At 38.3% G+C, this 23,250-nt stretch overlaps 1 protein-coding gene across 1 annotated transcript; it reads left to right on the top strand.

The window, feature by feature from the left end:
• The first annotated feature begins 416 nt into the window (after positions 1-416).
• On the top strand, positions 417-21,128 carry LOC118833353 (RNA-binding protein 10-like). Its single transcript, XM_036740712.1, has 23 exons — positions 417-448; positions 3,823-4,006; positions 5,846-6,034; positions 11,278-11,347; positions 12,368-12,441; positions 13,231-13,317; positions 14,619-14,679; positions 14,839-15,015; positions 15,130-15,290; positions 15,459-15,556; positions 15,636-15,723; positions 17,794-17,965; positions 18,050-18,192; positions 18,275-18,398; positions 18,630-18,721; positions 18,816-18,980; positions 19,666-19,815; positions 19,945-20,010; positions 20,103-20,288; positions 20,385-20,459; positions 20,550-20,653; positions 20,761-20,890; positions 21,003-21,128. Exons 1-23 carry the CDS (start codon positions 432-434, stop codon positions 21,126-21,128), a joined length of 2,739 nt encoding a protein of 912 aa, XP_036596607.1. The 5' UTR covers positions 417-431.
• The last annotated feature ends 2,122 nt before the right edge of the window (positions 21,129-23,250 follow it).

Here is a 23,250-nt window from a genome sequence, read left to right as displayed (position 1 = left end):
TATGCTTCTATTTGTCTTAAAATGTAACCAGTATAGGTTAGCCAAAATAAATAAGCTAATTTTCACACAATAGACCTATAAATACATGTGTATATTATGTTTTATGAAAATCAAGTTTCAAGCACTTAGCCAATGTTATATTCCTAGTAATTATTAATATTTGGGACTCAATGCCTAATTTCAGTCTCCCAAGCCTATTTTTTTAACCTCTGCAAAACCCTCATACATCTTTTCCATTCTTTAATAAAAGCTAAACAAGTAGGCTTATTTGTCCTTGCAAATTTTCCTGTCCTTCAGTTTCCTTTGTTTTATTCAAATCTCCAGTAGAGACACTCTGCAGGCTGGCAGAACATGGTGTTGGAAGCAAGGGTGGTGGTAGTCATGTCTGGAAAGTGAAGAGACGCTATTGCACCAGGAGGAGTACCCAAGACATGGAGTATGAAAGACGGTAAATCAATCTGTAAACATTTTGCACTGTGCTAAGCACTAGGATTACAAGGAAAATAAAATAAAAGATAGTTCCTCCCCTCAAGAAATTCACAATTTAATGGGAGGAGACAACATGCAAACAATAATGAACAAGCTAGTTATATTTAAAATAAATTAAATTAAATAAATTATAAGTAATCAATAAAGGGAAGAAGTCTTTATCACAGGGAGGAGGAAGAGGTCAAAGATTTGCCACGGAAGGGTAGCTAGATCTTTCTGATTTTTTTTCCTGAGAACTTAATTTGTCTCTAAAGTAAGAAGGTTTTAGGACTGTTAGACATTTCTGATATGTAATAATATTAGCTAGAATATTTTAGTGCTTTAAGGTTTGTCGTCACAGAGAAACTGAGGCATTCTCCTTAATAGCCACTACATATGAAGTAGTTATTTAATGCATTACAGATGTACAAAATAATTCAATCCTTTTCACAAATATGTTCACAAAATTCTGCACAGCAATCTGATAGAAATGTAGAATCAATTGCGCAATACTAAAATTACTTTTTATTCCTTAGTATAAGTTAAGTTCATTTCCTAAGAAGATATAGAAAAATGGCATCAGCTTAGATTACTAGTTACAATTTTCTTATGGAAAGCTCTATGGTAAAAATGGACTTAATTGTGTAAGAAAGATCAGACAGCTTTGGTACTCTGTTGTGAACAGAATTCTTGTAGTCTTCTTGGAAGCCTTGAAAACATATAATTGGTCCTTTTAAATATTGCCTTTCTGCTTGAACATGCGTTAGACTATGTACTACCAGCCTTGACCAATCAAAAAGGCAAAATGCTTTGGTCTGAGTCTCTAACAGGCCAAATTAAAGATCTGAATGTTAGAAGAGAACTAAGGAAAATGCACAAATTAAATATTGATTATCTTTAAAAACAGTGTTTCTTCTTTCATTCATTATGCACAAGTCTATATATGAAATCAGAAATATTATAAAGCCAAATAAAATATTTGATAGGCAATATGACATGAAAATATTACATTTTTGGTTTTTTTTTGTTCCAGATGGTAGAATTGGGAGAACTGTTTGCAAAGAAGCCTTAGAGTCAAGAAAAACTTCCAAAAATTTCATTGAGAGTAGAATAAGTCACATTAGGGGTAATCAAACAAAGGCTAGGTAAACAACTTGTTTAGTATATTTGTCAGTGGAGACTTTTCTAATATGAGTTGGGCTAGAGAGCCACTGACATGCCTTCCATCTCTATAATTCTGTGGTTCTTATGTTAGTCAGTCAGTTTCCTTTTCAGAGTGCCAGAGATTCATTAGTGTAGCTCGAACAGCTCTGATGCTGAGAGGAGAATCCGCATGTGGGTTATGCTAACTAGACAAGCTGATAGGATCTAGAGCATTTTTTGAAACATGGAGGTGGGGCAGTGGTTACAATACTGGGCCCTGGGTAGGAAAGACCTGCATTCAGATCCTGTCTCAGACACTTGCTGTGTGATCTTTGACAAATTATTTAACTCTGTCTGCCTCTCCTTTTCTGTAAAATGGGGATAATGATGGGATCTGTCTCCTATAGTTGTGAGGATCAAATGAGAAAATACATGTGAAATGCTTAGCATAGTTACCATGGTTGGCACTATATAAATGCTAAATATACTATTTTTGTATTGTTATTAATCATTGCTCATTGGTTTTATATTATAGGCTTAATAATAGCAGACTGTAGAATTAAACTTAAAAATGTATAATAGGTATTTTTTTTAATGTTAATTCCTTCTGGAATGAGTACTATTTCTGTATTTTGCCATTGTTAAAAAAAAAAATCTCAGAATCCTCTTAAGCTGTGGTATAAGATAGTTTCTGGTTTCAACTTACATTTCTTTTAAAAATTTTTAGATTTTTATTGGCTGTTTCATTTTTTACATCAGATGTATCCTTTTTCTATCTAGCAAGACACTTTCTCTTTTTTTTTTTTGGATGGGGGAAGGGAGGGCAATTGGGGTTAAATGACTTGCCCAAGGTCACACAGCTACTAATTGTGTCAAGTGTCAGAGGCAGGAGCTGAACTTGAGTCCTCCTGACTCCAGGGCTGGTGCTCTATTCACTGCACCACCTAGCTGCCCCTAGACATTACTTTCTCAAAAGATATTTCTTATGCCCTTAACTGTGTGTAGAGCCCAGTCTTCAGTAGGGAGAAAAGCAAACTAATAATAATAATAATAATAATAAGATTGAACACAATCTTTTCCCTCAGCAAATCATTTTTTAAAAATTTTCTGAAATTTATAAACTGGAGAAATTCAAAAATTCTTGTAACTCCATTTGTTACCAAGTTTACAATGCTGAATAACCACTTCTTTGAATAAATCATTGTTGCCATCTAAATAATCAGTATTTTTTATGTATCAAGTGATTTTCTAAGAAGACAGGTTCCTGAATGAATAAATTTATATGATGTTTTTCATTTTACAAAGTATTTTCCTTAATGGTGCTGTAAGTTTGTCAGCAAAAGATTAATTGGTTTGTTGGGTTTTTTAAAATAGCTTTAGATGAAATAATTTACTTATGCGTACAGCTACTTAAATGTTGGAACTAAATTTGGTATTTACATCTTGATTGAAATTGTCATTTGAGTCTTTTCAGCCTTACACCTTATACCTTACTCTTTCTCCTGCACCCTAAAATTTTCTTACAAATGGAACTCCAGTGCCCATCTCGGTGTTCACTGCAATATAATCTCACTGCAGCTACACCTCAAAGAATCACTCATTCTTATGCCTTTCCTGACTTCTCTAATTATTAGTGCCCTCCTTTAATAACTACTTTTTAATTATCTTACCTCTTGTCTGTTATAAGCTTCTTGAGATTTATTTTATCTTTTGTGCTGATCGCCTTTCACTGTGCTTTGCAAGGTAGGCACGTAATAAATGTTTGATCAATTAATGAATCAGTTGATTAAAATTCCTTGAGAGAAAATGGGGCTGATTTTTTTTTCTATTTGGTACTTTGACCCTCTTTACCCCTTAGGTTGTTTTAGGGTTAGGGTTAGGGTTAGAGTTAGAGGTGAAAAAACAGAAGCCTAGAAGCAGGGTTGTGCTGGTAAATCTTTAACAACTGCCCCTCTGAGGAAAAAAAAAACCAGTACCTGTGATACACTTAAGTTTAATCTGCATTATTGACATTTTTCACTGGTTTCCTAAGTCCAGACAATTAACAATTAACAAAATAATAAATCAGGCCCTAATTTGTAACTTCCTGATTAAACTATAAATGCTTACATTGAAGGTTTGACAATCACCTCAGCATAAGTTGTCTACTAGAACTTTTAGTTCCCTGTCACAGCCCAACAAGTCTAACCTGCTTTTGTCTGTACTTTCCAGCAGTGGCCGTGGAGACAGAACTGGCCGATATGGTGCCTCTGACTGCTCGCAAGATGAGGGAGTAGAAAGTCGAAGTCTTGGAGACCATGATTATCGAGACATGGATTACCGTTCCTACCCCGGTGACTTCAACAGACAGGAGCTAAAACATAGTTATGACTCATCTGAGAAACAGAGTGTAGAGGTAACTGTTAAAAACAAGTAAAATGTCATTGATTTTCTTTCCCTTTTTATCACCATTGTACTGCCGTGAGGAGAAATACTGTGAAAAAATTAATTGTTCCTGAAGTTGACTATAGCTGTCAGAAGGAATTTTGATAGCTAACTACTTTGTACAATTCTGCCTCACTTAAATCCAATTCATGCACAAGTCAAAATAGGGTGATATTCGCTATTCACTTTCTAATTGTAGGAAGTACTTGAGGAATTTATACCATAGGTTTCTGGGGAGCCGAGGGAGAAGAGTGTATTGGCCTCTGGTTGTTTACTTTATGATGCCCTCCTTTTTGCTCTGGCTGGGCAGCTATCCCAACATAGTGGAGGTTTACTCCTTTACCATCTTAAGGAGAGATCCTCTGCCTGCCTCCTTGACTTGCTTAGCTGATCTTTGACTATTTTTGTGGGAAAAGCCTATGAAGAACCTGCCTCAGGATAAGAGTCCAAAGTTTAGGGTAACTGGAAAGATTATCTGGAGCTATCACAAAAAAATAATTCAAGAGAAACAATTCCTACCCTAATTCTTTTCAGTTAAAAGCTTGTAATATTTAGGGAGAACAGTAATAATAATTGCTATTGTTATCGTTTACTGTTGTCAGTCTTAATCATCTTCATATGGTTGTTATGAAGTACAAGCCTCATTTTGAAATGACCATTTTTATATCACCATCTTATAGGTGGATAAACTGAGACTTTGTTAAGTTATATGCCTGACACCTAGTTAATATTACACCATATTTTAATATAAGGCCAACATCCATTCTACTTCACAGAGATATATGTATCACTTCAGCCTCCTCCTTTTATGGGTAAAGATATAAATCCAGAAAAGTAAATTGACTATTTCAGGGTCACATAGGTAACAAATACATCAAGGATTTGAAACCAGGTGTTTTAATAAATCAGCGCTTGTTCCTCATCATTGTGTTACTGTATTCTGTTAAGAAAATATAGACCTGCTTTAGGGATTCTGTGGTCTGAGGGGATACATGCTCATACACTTTGGTGTGGAGGAACTGGGCTGGCCCTATGTCATTGTTCTGAACAGAGTAAAATAATTAAATTCAGTAGGTGTTTATTGAGTATGTACTGTGTGCAGGGCACATTACAGGTTACTTTTGTGTACAGTACCTGACTCATACTTTCCTAACCTGTCAGGTTATGGTCTAGCCATCTTTTTCTCATTTTTCTTCCTCTCCTTCTTAGACTCAGTCTTCCCTCATACTTTGTGATCCTTAGGCATAGTGCAAAAATTACGAGGAGGAAAAATCCCATTATCAGCTCCATGCATAGTAAATAAAATACCAGATAGATGTCCAGAACGTCGCTGATTTTTTTTCCTGGACCCTGGATCAGAAAAGAAGCTGGTAGTGGCAAGCAATGAGCAGTTGCTTAAATTAGACTTTTTGGGCCCCAATTGTAAGAAACTTGACAGTTCAGGATGAGGGGAAGAGGGAGAAAGATTTATTCTTAAGTGGTTCCACAGTGACACTTTGGGCAGATATAATAAGGGAGGAGGAGATAATGTTCATTCTTGTTTTGGTTTTAGTCTTTCTTGTTTCTAGCACGTGGGGCCTTCATCCTGCCATGCCACCTTTCTGCCATAGATGTAGGTAGAGTTATGTCTGAAAACCTATACAAACCTGAAGAAAGCCATTTGTATCCCAGTCCTGCCTGTGCCAAGTTAAGCCTATATCTTCGAGCAGGGCCTTCTTCTCTTCCTTTCTCATTTTTAAAACTATGTATAAGACCCAAGCTCAAAATAAACTGACTACCTTATCTCTTTCTTGTCTTTCCTTCTTATTAGGAATCTTACAAGGCTTCTTCAGTTTCTGAAACACAGCGTAAGTGGGACAGCCCTCCTGAGCCCCTTGGTTTCCTTGGAGATGGTAACTACCAAGACCAGGATTATCGGACAGAGCAAGCGGAGGAGGAAGAAAAGGCCAGTAACATCATCATGCTGAGGATGCTGCCACAGGCAGCTACTGAAAATGACGTACGTGATGTTGGGGTTGTCCTAGGCCATGTGGGTCCTGTTGGGAGAGCTCATGCTAAGATGGGTGACTGTGAATTTCAAGGAGATGAGAGCTATTGTACGTTAAAGACTTCTCAAACTGTAAAATACCATTATCAAAGAGAATGTTGGGAGGTGTTCTACACAAGGGGCAAATGGTTTCTTTTGTCCAATTGCTCAACTTTTGGGAGCTCACAATAGTAAGGGAGTGGTATGTGAGTAAATCTGGTGTTGAAGGATCGGGCACACAGCAGAATTTTGTTTTGGAGGATCAGTAGAGGAAGATGCTGGCGTTAGTGATTTTTTTTATCTGGCCTTTCCTTTATGACATACTAGTAGTCCCTTCATCTTGATTTTTCCTGGATAAATTTCTTAGTCTTTTACCATTACTTTTCTCCCTCAAATTTCTATTCTCTGTGGCTCCTAGAAATTATCTTTACATGGATGTACTTTAAACATCTCTCCACTGTTCTCCATACATTGATAGCCAGTTTCCCATTGTTGACACAATGATCCTACTTTATCATTTAGTGTTTTGAAGGTTCTACTCCTTGCTCTCCCACCCTATTTCACTCTTGATTTCACTTCTGTGTGTCTTTCCTGACCTAAAATCAGTTCAATTAACAGAAGTTAAATATTCAAGGAGTAAAACTTCAAGGAGAAGTTATACTGGAAAAGAGCATTAGAAAATTGTGGAGATGGGGGAATGAGCAAAAGCTTGAAGGAGGAACTGAACACTGAATAAAGAAAAGGATTCTGTGAGGAACAGATAAGGAGATGCTATTTCAGGCATGGAATGTGGTTGTGCAAATTCATTGAATGAGAGATGAGAAAATTTTGAGATGGGGGGAAGTTAGTTGTCAGTTTGGGCTAGAATGTGAGGATTCTTAGAGGAGTCAAAAAAAAAGGGGAAATAAAACCGGAAATGGTGAGTGATAACATTAAATACATGGCCAATGGTACTTTTTTATCTGTCAACAGTAAGGAACAGTTAAAGAATTTTAAGATGAGACTTGGGCCTTAAGAAGATGATGATTATTTTAGGATTTAAAAAATGTTTTTTTGATGGCTGCAATGTAATGGAAAAAAAAACCCATTAAACAAAAACACTAACTATAGTGAGTGATTTTGTAAGACAGTGTTTAATTACATTATGTCCTATTTGTCCCCTGACCATGCCAAAGGAAAGAAGATATATTATTTGTTCTTTAGCCAATTATTGATTTTTAAAATTGTAATTTACAGTGTTATAATTAGTGATCTCTTTATTTTGTCCTGTGTCTGTTCATATAAGAATAATATAGCCAAAAATAAAGTAGTGGCTGTATGAGTAAACTTATAAAATGCACATGACTTAGTAACTTATTACATATAGAAAATGAGAAAAAGAGTGATAAAAATGATTCTAAACTCATCTAAGTTACTGATACTGGTATCCTTTGTAAATACAGAGAAATTTAGAGATAAGTCAGGTTTATTGGGGGAAGAGTAGAAGAGAAAAAATACTTTTTCTCAAACTTTGTCTCTTAAGTCCGGCTTTTCCTTTAAGGCCTAGTTTTTGACTCCTTTTTTCCATGAAGCTTTCCTGATAACTACAGCCAGTTTTTCATTTTCTTTGTTGCCAAAGCCCTTTAAACCTATGTCATAAAGTCTAGGGTTTGATTATGTTGTCTTGAATAGTATTATTCAGTTTTTTCTGTATGTGGGTCTTGTCTTCCTAGATAGAGTGTCACCTACACTTTTTTTATCTTCTTATTACATTTTGTTTGGGGACATAGTAGATGGTTCATACACACTTGTCAGACATCTCTTGTTCTCTTCTCTGAGACCCTGTTTTATCATTTTATCATTCTCTTTCACTGCTATTTCCACCATCTGTTTCATGTATCTCACTTTCTGTCCCTTTCTTTGTAATCCTGCCCTGTCATCCACTACCCCTCTCTTTCCCTTTTTAGGATTTAGGCCTGCCACTCTTCTTTCTTCTTGCATTATTCCTCTTCCTATTGTACTTAAATTCCTTTCCATTTATTTTCAGGAAACATTAAAAACTGATTATGTATAAGATTTTGTATTGTCAGTTATAAAGAAAAAAACAATAGGGTAAAGAGCTGCAGGCCAGTAATCTCATTAAAAGAAAGGCCTTCAAGAGAAGCATCAATTGAAATTGGTCCTCTGCTCATTTAAGTTGTTTAGAGGATTCTCTTGCACCTCTTTTTTCAGTCCCTTCATTTTCCAGAAGAAATGTTATGGTTCAGGAAAACTAAGTGACTCAGCAAAGATCACACAAAGGTCATTAAGGATGGGATTTGAACCCAGATCTGAGTTCCAAGCTTCTGCACTTTCAATATTATCATGCCTTCTACTAATTTAAAAAAAAATAGGCTTTAGGTTGTACTATATTGAGTACATGTGTAAATGTGATATAAAATATAAAATGATTTAACAGACTAAAAGTTATTGACTAACAAACAAAAAGTTTAAAATTAATTTTAGAGGAGCAATGTCATATAACAGATAAAGTGCTACACTTGAACCCAGGGAGACCTTAAAAAGTCTTGTGACCTTGGGCAAGCCACTAAATCTTTCTATGCTAGTTTCCTTATCTGAAAAATGACAGGACTTCACATATGCATAAGAGGACATAGAAATCAGTTGCTGCCACAAAATAGCATGCTAGACAGAAAAACAAATATGATGTTTAATATCCAGTTTTAAAAATATTTGTTTTTTAAAATTCAGTAAGTTCTTCTATGTCACTTCTATCCACTGAACATTTCTCATAACAAAGAAAAACATTTAGACAAAATCTGTTCAAGAAGTCTGCTGTGGGGCCAAGATTGGACGTTATAATTATGTAATATTTGTTTTTGATCAAGTATTCATTTACATTATGGTACATTTGTATATACACAAATATGATTTTCCTCATTCTGTTGACCACTATATCTATTCATATGCATTTTCCTATATAAATTTGAATTCCTGATTTCTTATGCTTTAAGTATTTTGACACCATAGAAACTTTTACTGTGAATGTAAGTATCTATGGTGTTTCCTCCTAATTTCCTTAGATTATATACCCAGTACAGGATCAAAGGGTATGAACATTTTTGGTTTGTTTTTTCCCCTGAGTGCTTACTTCAAATTCCACAAACAGTATGTTATATATTTCTTCTGAAGGCCCTCCAGAATTGACTGTTTTGGTCTTTTGCTCTCTTTTCTAACTGGTGACTGCGAAGTGAAATCTAATTTCTCATAGGAGTGAGAGCATAGTTTTTCCTTTTGGTTGTTGATATTATAGAATTTGTTGTTTTTATTTTTATTGGTTTCTTTTTGTGGTTGTTCAGTTGTTTCATCATGTCCAACTCTTCATGACTCTATTTTGGTTTGCTGTTTTTTTTTGTTTTTTGTTTGGCAAAGATCCTGAAGTGGTTTGCCATTTCTTTCTCAAGCTCTTTTTACAGATGAGGACATTGAGGCAAAGAGAGTTGAGTGACTTTCCTGCGATCTGTCAACTACTAAGTGCCTGAGGTCATATTTAAACTCAGGTCTTTTTGACTGCACTTATCTCTTGGGCAATGGTTCTACCATATTTTAGTGCATGTGTATTTTGGATATCAGAATTTTATTAGAGATATTTGATACAAAGTGGTTTTTTTTTTGAGTTACCATAATTTCTTCTTGATTAGGCATGTGTGGAAAAAAAATGTGTCCCCAGGGGGTCTATATATAATTAAAATCTATTTAAGATTGTCCTCAGACTTTTAGCTATGCTGTACAGTTCATTGTGATTAGAGAAGTCTTTTTTATGAGTAATGTTGGCATGTATGAGCAAAGCTAATGACAAGACAAACAGTATTAGACTAGAAGTCAAAGTTCTCTTTTTTGGCCAGACTGAGTGGAAATATTGAGGATTTTGAATGTAAAAATTGTTCATAAAGCAAGAAGGAAGAATAAGATCACTTTAGAAAGATGACTTATTCCTTCAATCCACTCCCTCTCCTATCTCTGTGCGTTTATACAGACTATATACACCTCACATTGTCTTAGAATGTCTGTCTTCTTTCAAAGCTTGGCTCAAAGGTCACCTCCTAAATTAGGCCTCTGTTGATCCCCATAGATAGTAATCCATACCTGTCAAATTTGTTTCTATTTTTCATATATTTTGTATTTACTTTTCTGTGTATTTAGCATTTTCTCCCAAAGCAATATAAGCTTCTTGAGTAAATGGATTGTTTTGTTTTTGTCTTTATATGCATGGGTCTAACACATAGTAGGCACTGAGTAGGTGCATGTTGAGTGAATTAATTAAAGAAGGGATTGACTAGAGACTAATTAGGAGCTTCTGAAAAGGTAAGAGGAATGAATGGGAGAAGAAATGTAAAAGCTTTTGTTTAGCATTTACAGTATGCAAAGCACTGTGCTAGGTAGCATCAATACAATTTGTCCCAGGTTTCAAAGAGCTCACATTCTGACAGAAAAAAACAACATGCAAGGAGGTTTCAGCTACAAAGTCAGATGGAAAGGGCCTGGGGTCCTTAAAATACAGTGGCAAAGCAGATGGTAATTCATCTTCTTTAATGTAATGTCTTTTGATGAAAAACAATCTATTTTTGATGTTGAACCATTTGAAAGTGCCAAAGACTTTGGTGGCAAGAAATTTCTTTTCTGAGTCTTTAGTAGCTGTTGCTGCTGAGGAGGCGGGGGCTGCAGCACCTACAGAGGCAGTTGACAGGTCGAATCTTCACAAGTGTTGCTCCCCTGGACAATGGCTGTGGGGCCAGGTAGCAGGGTTGGTGGTGGGAGTGGGGAGTAAGGGAGGGTGTACAACTGTTTCCAAAACTTTTGGGTTTACCTGCCTTCTGGTGGCAATTGATTGGCAGCTGGTGGTGTTAATGGCAGGGATGGTGGGCCCCTTTTCCACTAGGGTTGTTTTCCTTGATAATGGCTTTGGGGCTTGGCCTGGAAGCAGGACCAGTGGTATGGGTACTGCAGTAATTGAGAATATTGTGCTCTGGGTCTGGCTACCTCCACTGAGTCCAGGGAGAAATGATGGCTAACAAAAGGTCAGACTCTGGGTAACTGTCCCAATATATAGAACATCTTCCTGTTTTTCTGTCCATTTGTTCAGAAGTTACCCACCTTACTGAGATTTTTGTGAGAGCTCCTGTTCCTCAAGAGCTTTGACTGGTCCTTCTAACACCCCCATCTTGTCTTCTTCATAGATCCAAGTACAACTTCAGGCTCGTGGGATACAGGCTCAGGAAGTACGCCTGATGCGAAACAAATCATCTGGTAGGTTTTGTTTCCATTACTTCTTCCCATTGTTCTTGGCAAGTGTATTTCATTGCCCCTGTCTTCCTTCATCCTTCCTTAAGTGTGCATACATCAGATGAATTGAGAGTAGTGGGGGATTTTTTCTCCCTTTTTTCGCTTTTCTTCCTTCCCATTCAGGAAGACAGTAAGTACATATACCACTTACAGCAGTAGGTGCTAAGTGCGTTTAAAGATATTGTTTCATTTCATCCTGACAACCTCCCTCTGAGGTAGGTTCTTGCTACTTAGTTGTCTAGATGCATCAAGGGGAAACCATAGATTTGGGCTGGGAACAATGAGCTTCTCAGTCAGTTACCCCACTGATCCCAGGGAACAATTTCTCCTTTCCTGTCCTAGAGAAAACTTGACAACTGAGCTAATGATCTCCCTCTCATCTTTCATTAGTATCACCATGCTTCCATTCCTCTAACTGTATTCTGTTTCTACCAGTTTTGATTAACCATCCTCTTGAATGGCTGCGACTTTTCAGTATTGTGTGTGTGTGTACTTTGAGTTAAATATACAAAATGTAGAAAACATTTAAATGATAGCAGCTCTCCTTCAATTTATCGCTTTGTATTTGGTTTTTTTTTTAAGCTTTTTCTCTTCTCTCTGACATCCCTTTTTCCTCTCACTACTTACATAGGCCCCACTTTAGTTGAGATCCTCACTTCTCACCTAATGGTTTCCTTGCCTCAAGTTTCTCAAATGTTCTGCCTTGTTTTTCTTTGATATTTGTTATGTGCTTATACACGTATGTCTCCCCTAAGCAAGTGGAACTATTTCATTTTTCCCCCTTTCATCTCTAACAGCTAGCACAACACTTGGGATACAGTTGGTATTTAAAATTCTTGATTGCTTGATAATTGATTATTGACTGGTCCATGTCTAGTCCTCACTCTTCCCTCTCCCTTATGTCCAAACCCCAATTTTAATGAAAGCAATATGAACAAAACTGTTGACTAACCTACTTTGTTTGTGTCTGAATGCTATCTCCAGGTCAGAGCCGAGGCTTCGCCTTCGTTGAATTTAATCATTTGCAGGATGCTACACGATGGATGGAAACTAATCAGGTTACTTTACTGAAATTGAACCTTCTTTCTTCCTGTTACGTTCTTAAGTACTTTTCTTGAGTTGCTCATAGTGTCTGACCTCTCTCCTTTACCCCTTTATTTCTGCTTCCTCTGTCAGACCCTTAGGTCAGTATTTAGGGCTCTTGCCTCTCCTTTTTCATCCAACATCAGTTGTTAGAATTTGATTGGTATGGAGAGTAAGAAGTCAGAAAGACTATTTAGGAAGGACATTATCATTACACTCCTGACCTCTCTAGCCCCATAGTTCCAACTCAAGCTATGATTCCTGGGTTATTGATAAAATAAGCTCAAGGCTGGGCCCAGACTATTTCCAAGAATTGTGAGGGACCTAAGCGTATCCTTCAGCCCCTTGAGTTGGCATCAATTTGTTAACTTCCCCAAGAGTAACTGGGAAAAACCATTAAAGTTAGGGAAGTGATAGTAACAATGAAGCCTATCCTAACTACCTTTTCCTTATCTCTTCTCCTCTTAACCTTTAGAATTCTTTCCCACTTCTTTCTTAATCTCAGGTGTAACCTCCGTAGCACAGGGAGTCCTTTATGACTTGGGTGCTTCAGGGCTAGTATGGGTTACACTGTACATGCTGATGCTTATAAGAGTCATTTGTATGCTCATATCTGTCCTGATATGATCTCCCTTCTAGCTTCCGTATCTGATGCGTTTTGTCTTTCGTTCAGATGATGGATCACACTTTCCTTGTATGCCAAGGAGGTGTGTCAGATTGTTCCTCTAAGCCCAGGCTTTACTGTGACTAACTTCTTCCCACAGCATTCCCTCAACATCCTGGGTCAGAAGGTTTCCATGCACTACAGTGAACCCAAGCCTAAAATTAATGAGGATTGGCTTTGCAACAAGGTAAAATGGAGCAGTAGAGGGATGAGCTTTGAGGCTTGTTATTCAGCGTCGTTGAGCCTCACAAAATATCAAACCTGAGAGGTACTTCAGAAGGTGTCTAGTTCAGCCTGTATTTGCAAAAAAATTCGTTTTACAAGGATACCAACAAATAGCTAACCATGCTTTCTCTTAAGAGTCAGAGTAAAGGGAACCTGTGTAGGGAAACCAATTATCACTCAAGGAAGCACTTTAGGGTAACTTTAAGTGAAATGAGTTTTTTGCTTAAAATTAAGCCTAAATGTACCTCTATTTCACATATTCCTAGTTCTGGCTCATATGTCTGAACAGAACAATCCCACCTCTCTAAGATTATTCTTTAAAACTTCAAGACAATTACAATATTCTTTTTTGATTCTTGTCTTCCTTCTCCAGCTCATTTTACAGATGAGGAAATAGGGCTAAGTGACTTGCCCAGGGTCACACAGTTAGTAAATATCTGAGGTTTTAAAGATTTAAGATGAGTCTTCCTAAAATCAGGCCCAGAGCTCTGTGCACTGCACCACCTAAGTGTATTTATTTTGTGTATAGTGTTTTCGAAGTCCCATTCTAATGCTAGGTATCATTATCATCATCAATGTCAGTCATCACTGTTATTAATATTTGGAAGGGACCAAGTAAATATTTAGAAAAGGAAGTATCACTTTAACTGAAAGGAAACCAGAGATGGTAAGAAGGAAAGTATTCTAGACATGATAGTCTTGTAAAGATGTGACAGTATCTTTACAAGCCCTTCATAACCTTCCAGTGACTTGAGTACTCAATTTGGAAACTTATAAAGTTAGGTTTTTCTAGGTCAGAGAGAAGATGGAAATCTCTGCTACCACACTTAGTAGTTGTGATCTTGAGGTCAGTTCCCCATTTAAAATTTTATTTTATTTCTTTGTAAAATATAATTTGAAGGGATCTTACTGGCTATCTTATCCAACCAGTACATGAAAAAAGTACCCACTGCAAAAGGTCATCAGGCTTCTGCTTTGTGTATGGGGAGGAAAGCAGTAAAAAAGAGGGTGGTTTGACCAAGGCAGGACCCTGGAAGACTTTGATGAGAAGTAAAAAACAGGAGTAGCAAATATGCCCAGTCAAGCAAAACTAATTCTCATATTGTAATTGTCCCAAGAATGAATGTCTCATTTCATTCCGTATAGCACTACTTCAGTTTCACAAATTGGGCAGGGAGGAATTATGGCTATTCGGTAAACTCTTTTCACCCAGTTCATTTTCTTTATATCTCACTCCTTGTTGGATGTATCTTTCCTTTATAGTGTGGAGTCCAAAACTTCAAACGCCGGGAAAAATGTTTCAAATGTGGTGTGTCCAAGTTAGGTGAGCTTCTAGGCAAAGGGTGATTCTTTGGGGGTTTAAAGGATTGAGAGTGGTAACAACAGTGGGAGTTTGTTTATTACACTTCTTCCAGTAATTTCTTCTTTCTTTCCTTTGTCTCTCCATCTCGCCCTCCTTTCCTCTCTTTTTTTCTCCTCCCAGAGGCTGAACAGAAGCTACCAGTAGGCATACAGCTGGACCAGAAGCTAGTGCCTTTGGGTGGCCGAGAACTGAGCCAGGGCCTGCTACCTCTACCGCAGTCATACCAGACCCAGAGTATACTTGCCTCTCAAGTTCTGGCTCAGGGCTCTGAGCCCAATTCTGAGAATGCTAATGACAGTGAGTGAAGCCTCTGTGGAGGGAATTCCATGTGAAAAAGGAGATATTTGGGGGGACAAACCTAGCCACAGCTGGTTTACTTTCTTCTGATGACACTACCTTTATTTTCCATAGCCATTATCTTACGCAACCTGAATCCTCACAGCACCATGGACTCAATCCTAGGGGCTCTGGCACCCTATGCTGTACTGTCTTCTTCCAATATCCGAGTCATCAAAGATAAACAGACACAGCTGAATCGAGGCTTTGCCTTCATCCAGTTATCCACCATCGTGGTGAGGGCGGCAGAGGGGGAGGCCAGGCCTGATGACCACAGGCCTTGGCCTCCCAGGGTGGTGGGCCCTCTTTCTATCCTTCTCCTTTTTTTTGTTCCATTCCATAATGCTTAGCATGAGGCTTTGCTTCAGACCTTACCCTTCTTTCTATCCTTCTCTTCTCTGAAGGAGGCTGCTCAGCTTCTTCAGATTCTCCAGGCTCTGCACCCCCCCCTCACTATTGATGGCAAGACAATTAATGTGGAATTTGCTAAAGGTTCCAAGAGGTAATAACTATCATTGTTTTTTTCTCCATCCTTCTTTTCTCTCACAGCCTCTGTTTTACACATCCCCTTCTTTTTTCAGAGACGTATCCTCCACTGATGGAAACCGTATTAATGCTGCTTCTGTAGCCAGTACAGCAATTGCTGCTGCTCAGTGGGCAATCTCACAGGTACAAGCCCTGAACCTTCTGTGCCCCAACAGAAGCTCATCCCTTTCCCATCTCCAGGTAGATCCCTTGGCCTCTGGAAATGTTACCATATACCTTAATAACCCTTTTTCCCTGGTGACACCAAAGTCATCCTCTTCCTTCCTATCCATCGGAAAGATTTGGAAATCATGAGTGATATTCTTGGCATACATCTTTGTTTAAATGATAGGAATGATAGGTGTTGTAAGAGCAGGCTTCACAATTTTCCCTCCCTATATATGGCCAAGGTTAAGCTAGTTCATTCTGGCCCTGGGGTATACCCAAAAATTATTATGGAGGCAATATGTATGGTAGAAAAAAGTGTGGATCTGAGTCAAAATTCTGTGCCTGACACTGTATAACCCTGAGCAAGTAATTTCTCCTCTTAGTGATTCAGTTTCCTTCTAATAGGCTTTCTGTGATATTTTTAAGTCTTGAAATTATATATTTGTAAGCAATTATTGCATGGAATCTTTGTTCCATCTTCCCTCTTCCTGTGGTTTTGTGATATCTGGTGGTGCCTTTCTTATTTGTTCCGCACCTTGCTTTCCCTCTTTTTCCTCCATTCTTTTTTTCACCTTTTAATATGAGTTTTTTTTCTTGCTTAATTCTAAACTGATATTAATAGGGTGGATTTTGTGGAAATAATATGGGATTTGCTAAAGATTCCAAGAGGTAATAACTATCATTTTTTTTCTCCAGCCATCTTTTCTCTTACAACCTCTGTTATACACATCCCCTTTCTTTTTTTCAGAGACATATCCTCCAATGAGGGAAACCTTATCAATGCTGCTTCTGTGGCCAGTACAGCAATTGCTGCTGCCCAGTGGGCATACCATTTCTTCATGTATCTGAATTCCTTGCCACCCACCTGGCAACATTTTTATCATGGTCAATTTGTTGAAATCATAGACATGTTTTGATTTTCATTTTTTCTTAGTGATTTGGAATAGTTTTTCATATGACTATTAATAATTTGCAAATTATTTTTTGAAATTTGTTGGTTTGCAGCCTTTAATCATTTATTTTTGGGGAATGGGTTCTATTGACATGTTTATATCAATTCCCTAAAGATACTCGAAGCTATTTTTTCCATTCTACAATTTCACTTGCTCTTTAACATTAAAAATGATGAACTTAACAAACATCAACTAGTGAAGATTTTTAATGTACAAAAAATTAAAAGAGGATTGCATATATTTTTAAAAATATGTATTAAATTTAAAACTATAGTATTGAAACTCTCGAAGGTGACATAGTAAATCTCTCCTCATATCAGGCCTAGTGATCTATATACTGCACCATTTAGCTTCTCCTAAAAAGAGTCATGTGGCTATGTTTATTACATGTCTTTGGAAGAAGGGAGGTCTGGGTTTGGAGTCAAGTAGACCTGAGTTCAAATCTGGCCTCAAACACTAGCTGTATTACCTTGGGCAAGTCACTGAACCATGTTTGCTTCAGTTTCCTCGTTTGTAAAATGAGCTGGAGAAGGAAATGTCAAACTGCTCCAGAATTTGTGCCAAGAACCCCAAATAGGGTCACAGAATCAGACATGACTGAAGTGACTAAACAGCAACAAAAATTCCATGTCTCTGTATGTATTTTGAATACAATTTATCTTAGTATAATTTCTTTCAGACTTTTGACAATATTGTATAGATAGTCTGATGAATTTTGTGGATTAACTGTCCTGAGACCTTACTGAAATTAATAGAAATAACAGTGTAGAGAATAGTATGTCGGACCTGCAATCAGGAATTTGTGGGTTCAAATAGAGATAATTTTAGCATTTTCTTATTGATTTTCATACTGACTTACCCTTTTTCCTTTAAATTTTAAAAAATATTTTAACATTTCTTTAAAACTTTGAGTTCTAAAGTCTTTACCTCTTGTCACCCACTCCTCAACCAGTAAGAAGGCAAGTAGTATTGTATTAGTTATACCTGAAAAACATATTTCCATTTTTGCTTACTCTTTATATAGCAAGGGGCTTCTTTTCAGGTATATAGTTATACCTTTATGCTTATTATTTTTTTCCCCACAATTCCACAGACATCTCAGGGAGGGCAGAGAAACTGGATGGCTTCAAAGGAGCCGGTGGCCAACTACAGCTACTGTCAGCGTGATGAAGGCTATTGTGGCCCAAGAAGTGAAGCTACTCTTTACCTTAAAAGTTCCAAGACTGTGTGTGTAGCAAGTAGCAAAGGGGATTTGGCTGGAGTAGGTGAGCAGTTTTTGTGGAACTAGGCCTTGTTTGGGGGAAGGAGTATAATCCATTAGCTTTAATACATATGGTCTTTTTTCTCAGGCTCTGAGACTTCCTTGGAGCCTGGCATACCTGGTGTAGACTCCATGCCAGTCATCCACACCTTCCACGATGCCCAACCTAGTGTTTATCAGCAGTCGGGTACTGAGATGGGCAGTGCCCAGAGCACAGTGAGCAATAGCCAGGTGAGATGGTGTCAAGGGAAGGGGATAGAGGCATCTCACTTGAAGGGACATAACACTATCCTGTCTGTCTTCCCATCTCTAGGCGCAGTCGTACACAATTATGGCCCCAGCCATTTTGAAGACAGAGCTTCTGAGCTCAGCTCAGCTTAACTCTGCGTCATCAGCTGCCACCAGCCTCTCTGTTCAGGATTCTTATGGCCAGTACCGTGAGTTCCTGTGGGGGCTGGGATATAATCTCTGTTTTATCACCATTTGGTTAACTTAAACAGGTTATTAAACCATAATTTCTTTATTATACCACCATTATTATTTATTATTAACTTAAACAAGTTATTTATTTAGTGGTTTACTACCTGGGGTACATCATTTTCCTTTACCTCCTCATGGTCTATTGGGGAAAGGATCCTGGAATGATTCTTTGCTTGTTCTTTCTACAGCTGTCCCAGATGTTTCCACCTACCAATATGATGAGACTTCAGGCTACTATTATGATCCTCAGACTGGGCTCTACTATGATGCCAACTCTCAGGTGAGGAATTATCTTGATCTGGGTACTTTATCTGGTTATATTGTTTTGACCTGAGAACTCAGTGTGAACTCACATTTTGCTTTCTTATTGCTAGTACTATTACAATGCCCAAAGTCAGCAGTATATGTACTGGGATGGACAACGACACACTTATGTGCCTGCTCTAGAGCAAGCAGCTGGTGAGCAAAAGGATACAGGCATCATCTTGAAAGAAGTCAAAGAGAAGAAGGAGAAGCATAAGACCAAGACAGCACAACAGGTGAATTCCCTTCATTAGCATGTTGAAAATGAATGGATGGACAATGCATTGTTCAAATGAGTGAAATATACAAATGAAAATAAGAATGAACAATAATAGATAGAAGAACTAATGAATGAATGAATTGGATGAACAGTTTAATAATTGTTAGTGTCTTTGAGAGGCGATGTGATGTAATGGCCAGAGAATCTGGAAGAACTGGTTTCCAATTCCTCCTGTCACACATACTTGGCTGTATGACCTTGGGCAGAGGAAGTCACCACCTTTTTCTAGAGATCTCAGAGAAGGTGCAGACATACATTGTTTTATCAGTGAAATCACAGGTCCCAGTCTTGCTCCCCATTCTCATTGATGTTAATGTTATTTTCCCCAACAGAATGAAACCTTTTTAAGGTTTGATTTGCCTTTGTTTCTCCAGTGTCTATGCCTGTTCCTAGTGAGTGCTTAGTAAATGGTTCTTGAATGAGTAGATGAAGGCACAGATAGATGCACAGACAAATTGATGAATAGAAAAGATTAATGTTCTATATTTGACATAGTGTCTGGCACAGAGTAGGCACTTAATAAATGCTTATTGACCAATTGACAAATAAATTGAAAAAAACATATTCTGACCTAAAACCTTGGAGCCATGCAGTTTCCTTGGCTTGATAGCTTGACAACTCTTTCCTCTCCACTCTATCAGATTGCTAAGGATATGGAACGTTGGGCCCGCAGCCTCAATAAGCAGAAGGAAAACTTCAAAAATAGCTTCCAGCCCATTAGTGCTCTGCGGGAGGATGAGCGGCGTGAGTCAGCTACAGCTGATGCTGGTTATGCCATCCTTGAGAAGAAGGTGTCTTTTTTCTCTCTTTCTCCATTTGCCTTTTAAAACCTCCTGTGACTTATTGTTTTGTTATTCTCATAATCTCTATATTTACTTCTATTTGCTGCCTAAGAATAAACTGTCTTTTACTTGTTTTAGGGGGCACTGGCTGAGAGGCAGCGTGCCACCATGAACCTCCCAAAACTTACCAGTGATGAGCGCCTGGTGAGTTCCTGGGTTTTTAGGTCTCAATGTTCGGTAATTTGATTTCTTCCTCTCTCTCTGTAGCTGTTCTTACTCTTGTTCTTACTCTATAGAGTCCACAGCGAGGTCTAGTGGCTGCATACAGTGGGGAAAGTGACAGTGAGGAGGAACTTGAGCGGAGTACTGAAAAGGAGGAGAAACTCACAGATTGGCAGAAGCTGGCTTGCCTTCTTTGCCGACGCCAGTTCCCTAGTAAGGAGGCCCTAATCCGCCATCAGCAACTTTCTGGACTACATAAGGTACGGAAGATGATAAATGTAAGATAAATGGGAATAGCTAGATCTAAGACATGGCTACATCATGGACCTCATGCCATCGTGTTTCTCTTCTCCTAGCAAAACCTAGAGATTCATCGACGTACCCACCTGTCTGAAAATGAACTAGAGGCATTGGAGAAAAATGAAATGGAGGTCAGACTCTTTCCATTGTCATATTGTCTTTTCCATCTTTATTCCCTCTCTTTGCTTTTCCACTGGTAACTTCTTCTCTCCTATCTCCAGATGAAATATCGGGACCGAGCAGCAGAACGTCGAGAAAAGTATGGCATTCCTGAGCCTCCACAGCCCAAAAAGAGGAAACTTGGAACCTTGGCTGCCACTTCTTTGTGAGTGGTGGTGTTGGAACAGGGGCTGGATCAGGTGGATTCAAGGTTTACCACTCACCTTTTTTTTCTTTTCTCTTTCTCCTTTTCTTCTACATCCCATGTTGCAGGGGCCTTGAACGATCAGCTCAGGATGGACTGAGTAGCTATAGCATTGGTAGTCGCATGCTACAAGCCATGGGGTGGAAAGAAGGCAGTGGGCTAGGCCGTAAGAAACAGGGCATCACCACCCCCATTGAGGTGAGGCCTTTTCTCTTCCTTTATCTTGCCTCTTTTCTTTTCCCCTTTGTGTTATTACTAGTGGACCTTGAACCTTCTGACTCTGAGCATCTCTTTTCTTCTATCTCCTCAGGCCCAGACAAGGGTGAGGGGTTCTGGTCTAGGTTCTCGGGGCAGCTCCTACAACATCACCTCGTCTGAATCATATAAGAGAACTCTGCACAAGACCATGCTGACCCGCTTCAGTGAGGCTGAGTGAGCCCCACCTAGCACCTCCCCAGCCTCATTGTCCTCCTCTTTTGGGACAACCATGGTTTGGGGAGCAAATGGCAGAAGATGACAAGGAAAGATCTGGACTCTGCCTTTGTTAACAACCACCCCCATTCTCACACAAGGAGGCCAATTTTAGTTTGCATCTTTTGTTTGGAAGTTATGGCCTCCCATTTTGCCTGTGTGACCTGCTAATTTTCTAATAAAACCACAATAGTCATGAATGATCTTTGGACTCCTGAGGTTGACTGGATCTGAGAATGGCCTGAGGTATGGCTATAATATCCTGGGTGTCATTTAACAGAAGGTCTGGGTCATTGCTTCCCTATGGACTTCTGAATGTGCAACATGTTACCCAGGAAAGCTATAGGAGAAAGCCTGAGCCTTTAGCTGTGAGAGCTCTTGGCTCTCTTTTTCATATAGGCTTAACCATTATATCTCTTGTTAGGAAAGATTAGAATGTGGCAATGCTTGGCAGTACAATACTTCACCAGCTTCCCCAGTGAATCGATACTTAGATTTAAACTTAACCTAGCCCCTGTTTCCTCAGGTTTTTACTTTTCTCTGGTAGAATTGTGGTTCCCAAACACTATGTCAAGTTGAAATCTTGTGTCCTGTATGTAGCCCTGTCATTCTAAATTTGGCTAGCCCAGTTTGCTTCACTCTTTTCTCTTATCTGTTCCTGTGCATTTGCCTGTGACCACTGTGTTCCGGTGTTCATTGGACTGAGCTTGGACATCCTTACTCATAAACCATATTTTCTTTTGACTAAAAATATAACTGATAGCAGTCAGTTATATCTACATGACTTTAACATACATAATTGATATTAGAGATATATAAGACTTTTTGGTAATGCACAAACTTCTTCCAAACAATCATATGAAGGTCCTGCTTCTGGCTACTTGTTGCCCTCAGCAAGAAATGACAATAAGCAAATATTTTTCTGTTTTGAAATTTTTATCTTGAGGATAGTTGGAGGCCTCAAAGAACTTACAATCTAATGGGAAAAAACAAAATGCAAAAGAGATCTTAAAAGGGTGAATTTGGGGGTGGGGGAAAGATAAATAGCTTAAATATGTAGGTTTTGAAGTCTCAGAAAATCAGAAGCACAGATAGGTGGGATCAGTCAGTAAATAAACACTTATTAAGGCCCTACTTAAGGCAAAAAGAAAAGAGAATGGCGAACAATGAGATGAATAGTATCATAGAAATGACAAACATGAATAGACTTCAAGAGATAGTAGAAGATAGAAGGGCCTGGTGTTCTATGGTCAGTGACTTGATGCCTCAACTTTCACACTAGAAGCCAGGAAATCTATAAGATGGACATGAAAGGGACAGTATTCAGTTCATTAGAATACTTAAGTGTTGTTTTTGGCTCAACTCTCTTGTCTCCAACCCCTCCTTTCGACGAATTTATTACAAATCACTCTTTGGGTGGCAATTACAAGCAGTAACAATAACGGAAAAATATGATTAATTCTTTTCAGAAAAAAAAAAAGCAGATTACTAGCACCCTGTTTCCTAAGCTTCCTAACATCTCTACAACCCCTTCTTCCCAGGCTCTGGAAAAAGAGTATGAAAGCTAATGTTAAATACCTAGTCAGTGTCTCAGTGGCACGCTTGCCCCACTACAAGAGGTTCTCTACTGGCAATTTCATACCCCTAATCCTGATCTTTGGAATTTAGCTTATGAGAAACAAATCAGTAAGTTTAAGCAGAGAGTTTGAAGTTGCCACTTGCTAACCCTATCTTCTTAAAGACAATTTATCTCTGACTGTTAGCAACAACCCTATCCTAAATCTCTAATGTAAGATACATACAAATGTATTTACATATGTACAGAAACATATGTAAAAATGTACACACAATGTACACATACATCATTGAGCCAGGAAGACCAGTGACCTTTCATGTGTTCCCCAGCTACCAATCAGCATTGGTATTTCTACATTGCTTAGTACTAGATTTAATGAAGTTATCTCTGCCATTAGCCAATGACTTAGCCATACTGCATCTCAGTACTCCCAAATTCAAGAGCTTCCCCAATCTTTGCCTTTCAGGCAAAATTGAAACCTTTATAAAGGATAAAAAAATCCCATTTGAAA

This window comes from Trichosurus vulpecula, unplaced genomic scaffold, assembly GCF_011100635.1.
Source record: "Trichosurus vulpecula isolate mTriVul1 unplaced genomic scaffold, mTriVul1.pri scaffold_48_arrow_ctg1, whole genome shotgun sequence".
Classification (NCBI taxonomy): Eukaryota; Metazoa; Chordata; class Mammalia; order Diprotodontia; family Phalangeridae; genus Trichosurus; species Trichosurus vulpecula.
This window is presented reverse-complemented; position numbering and strand designations above follow the sequence as displayed.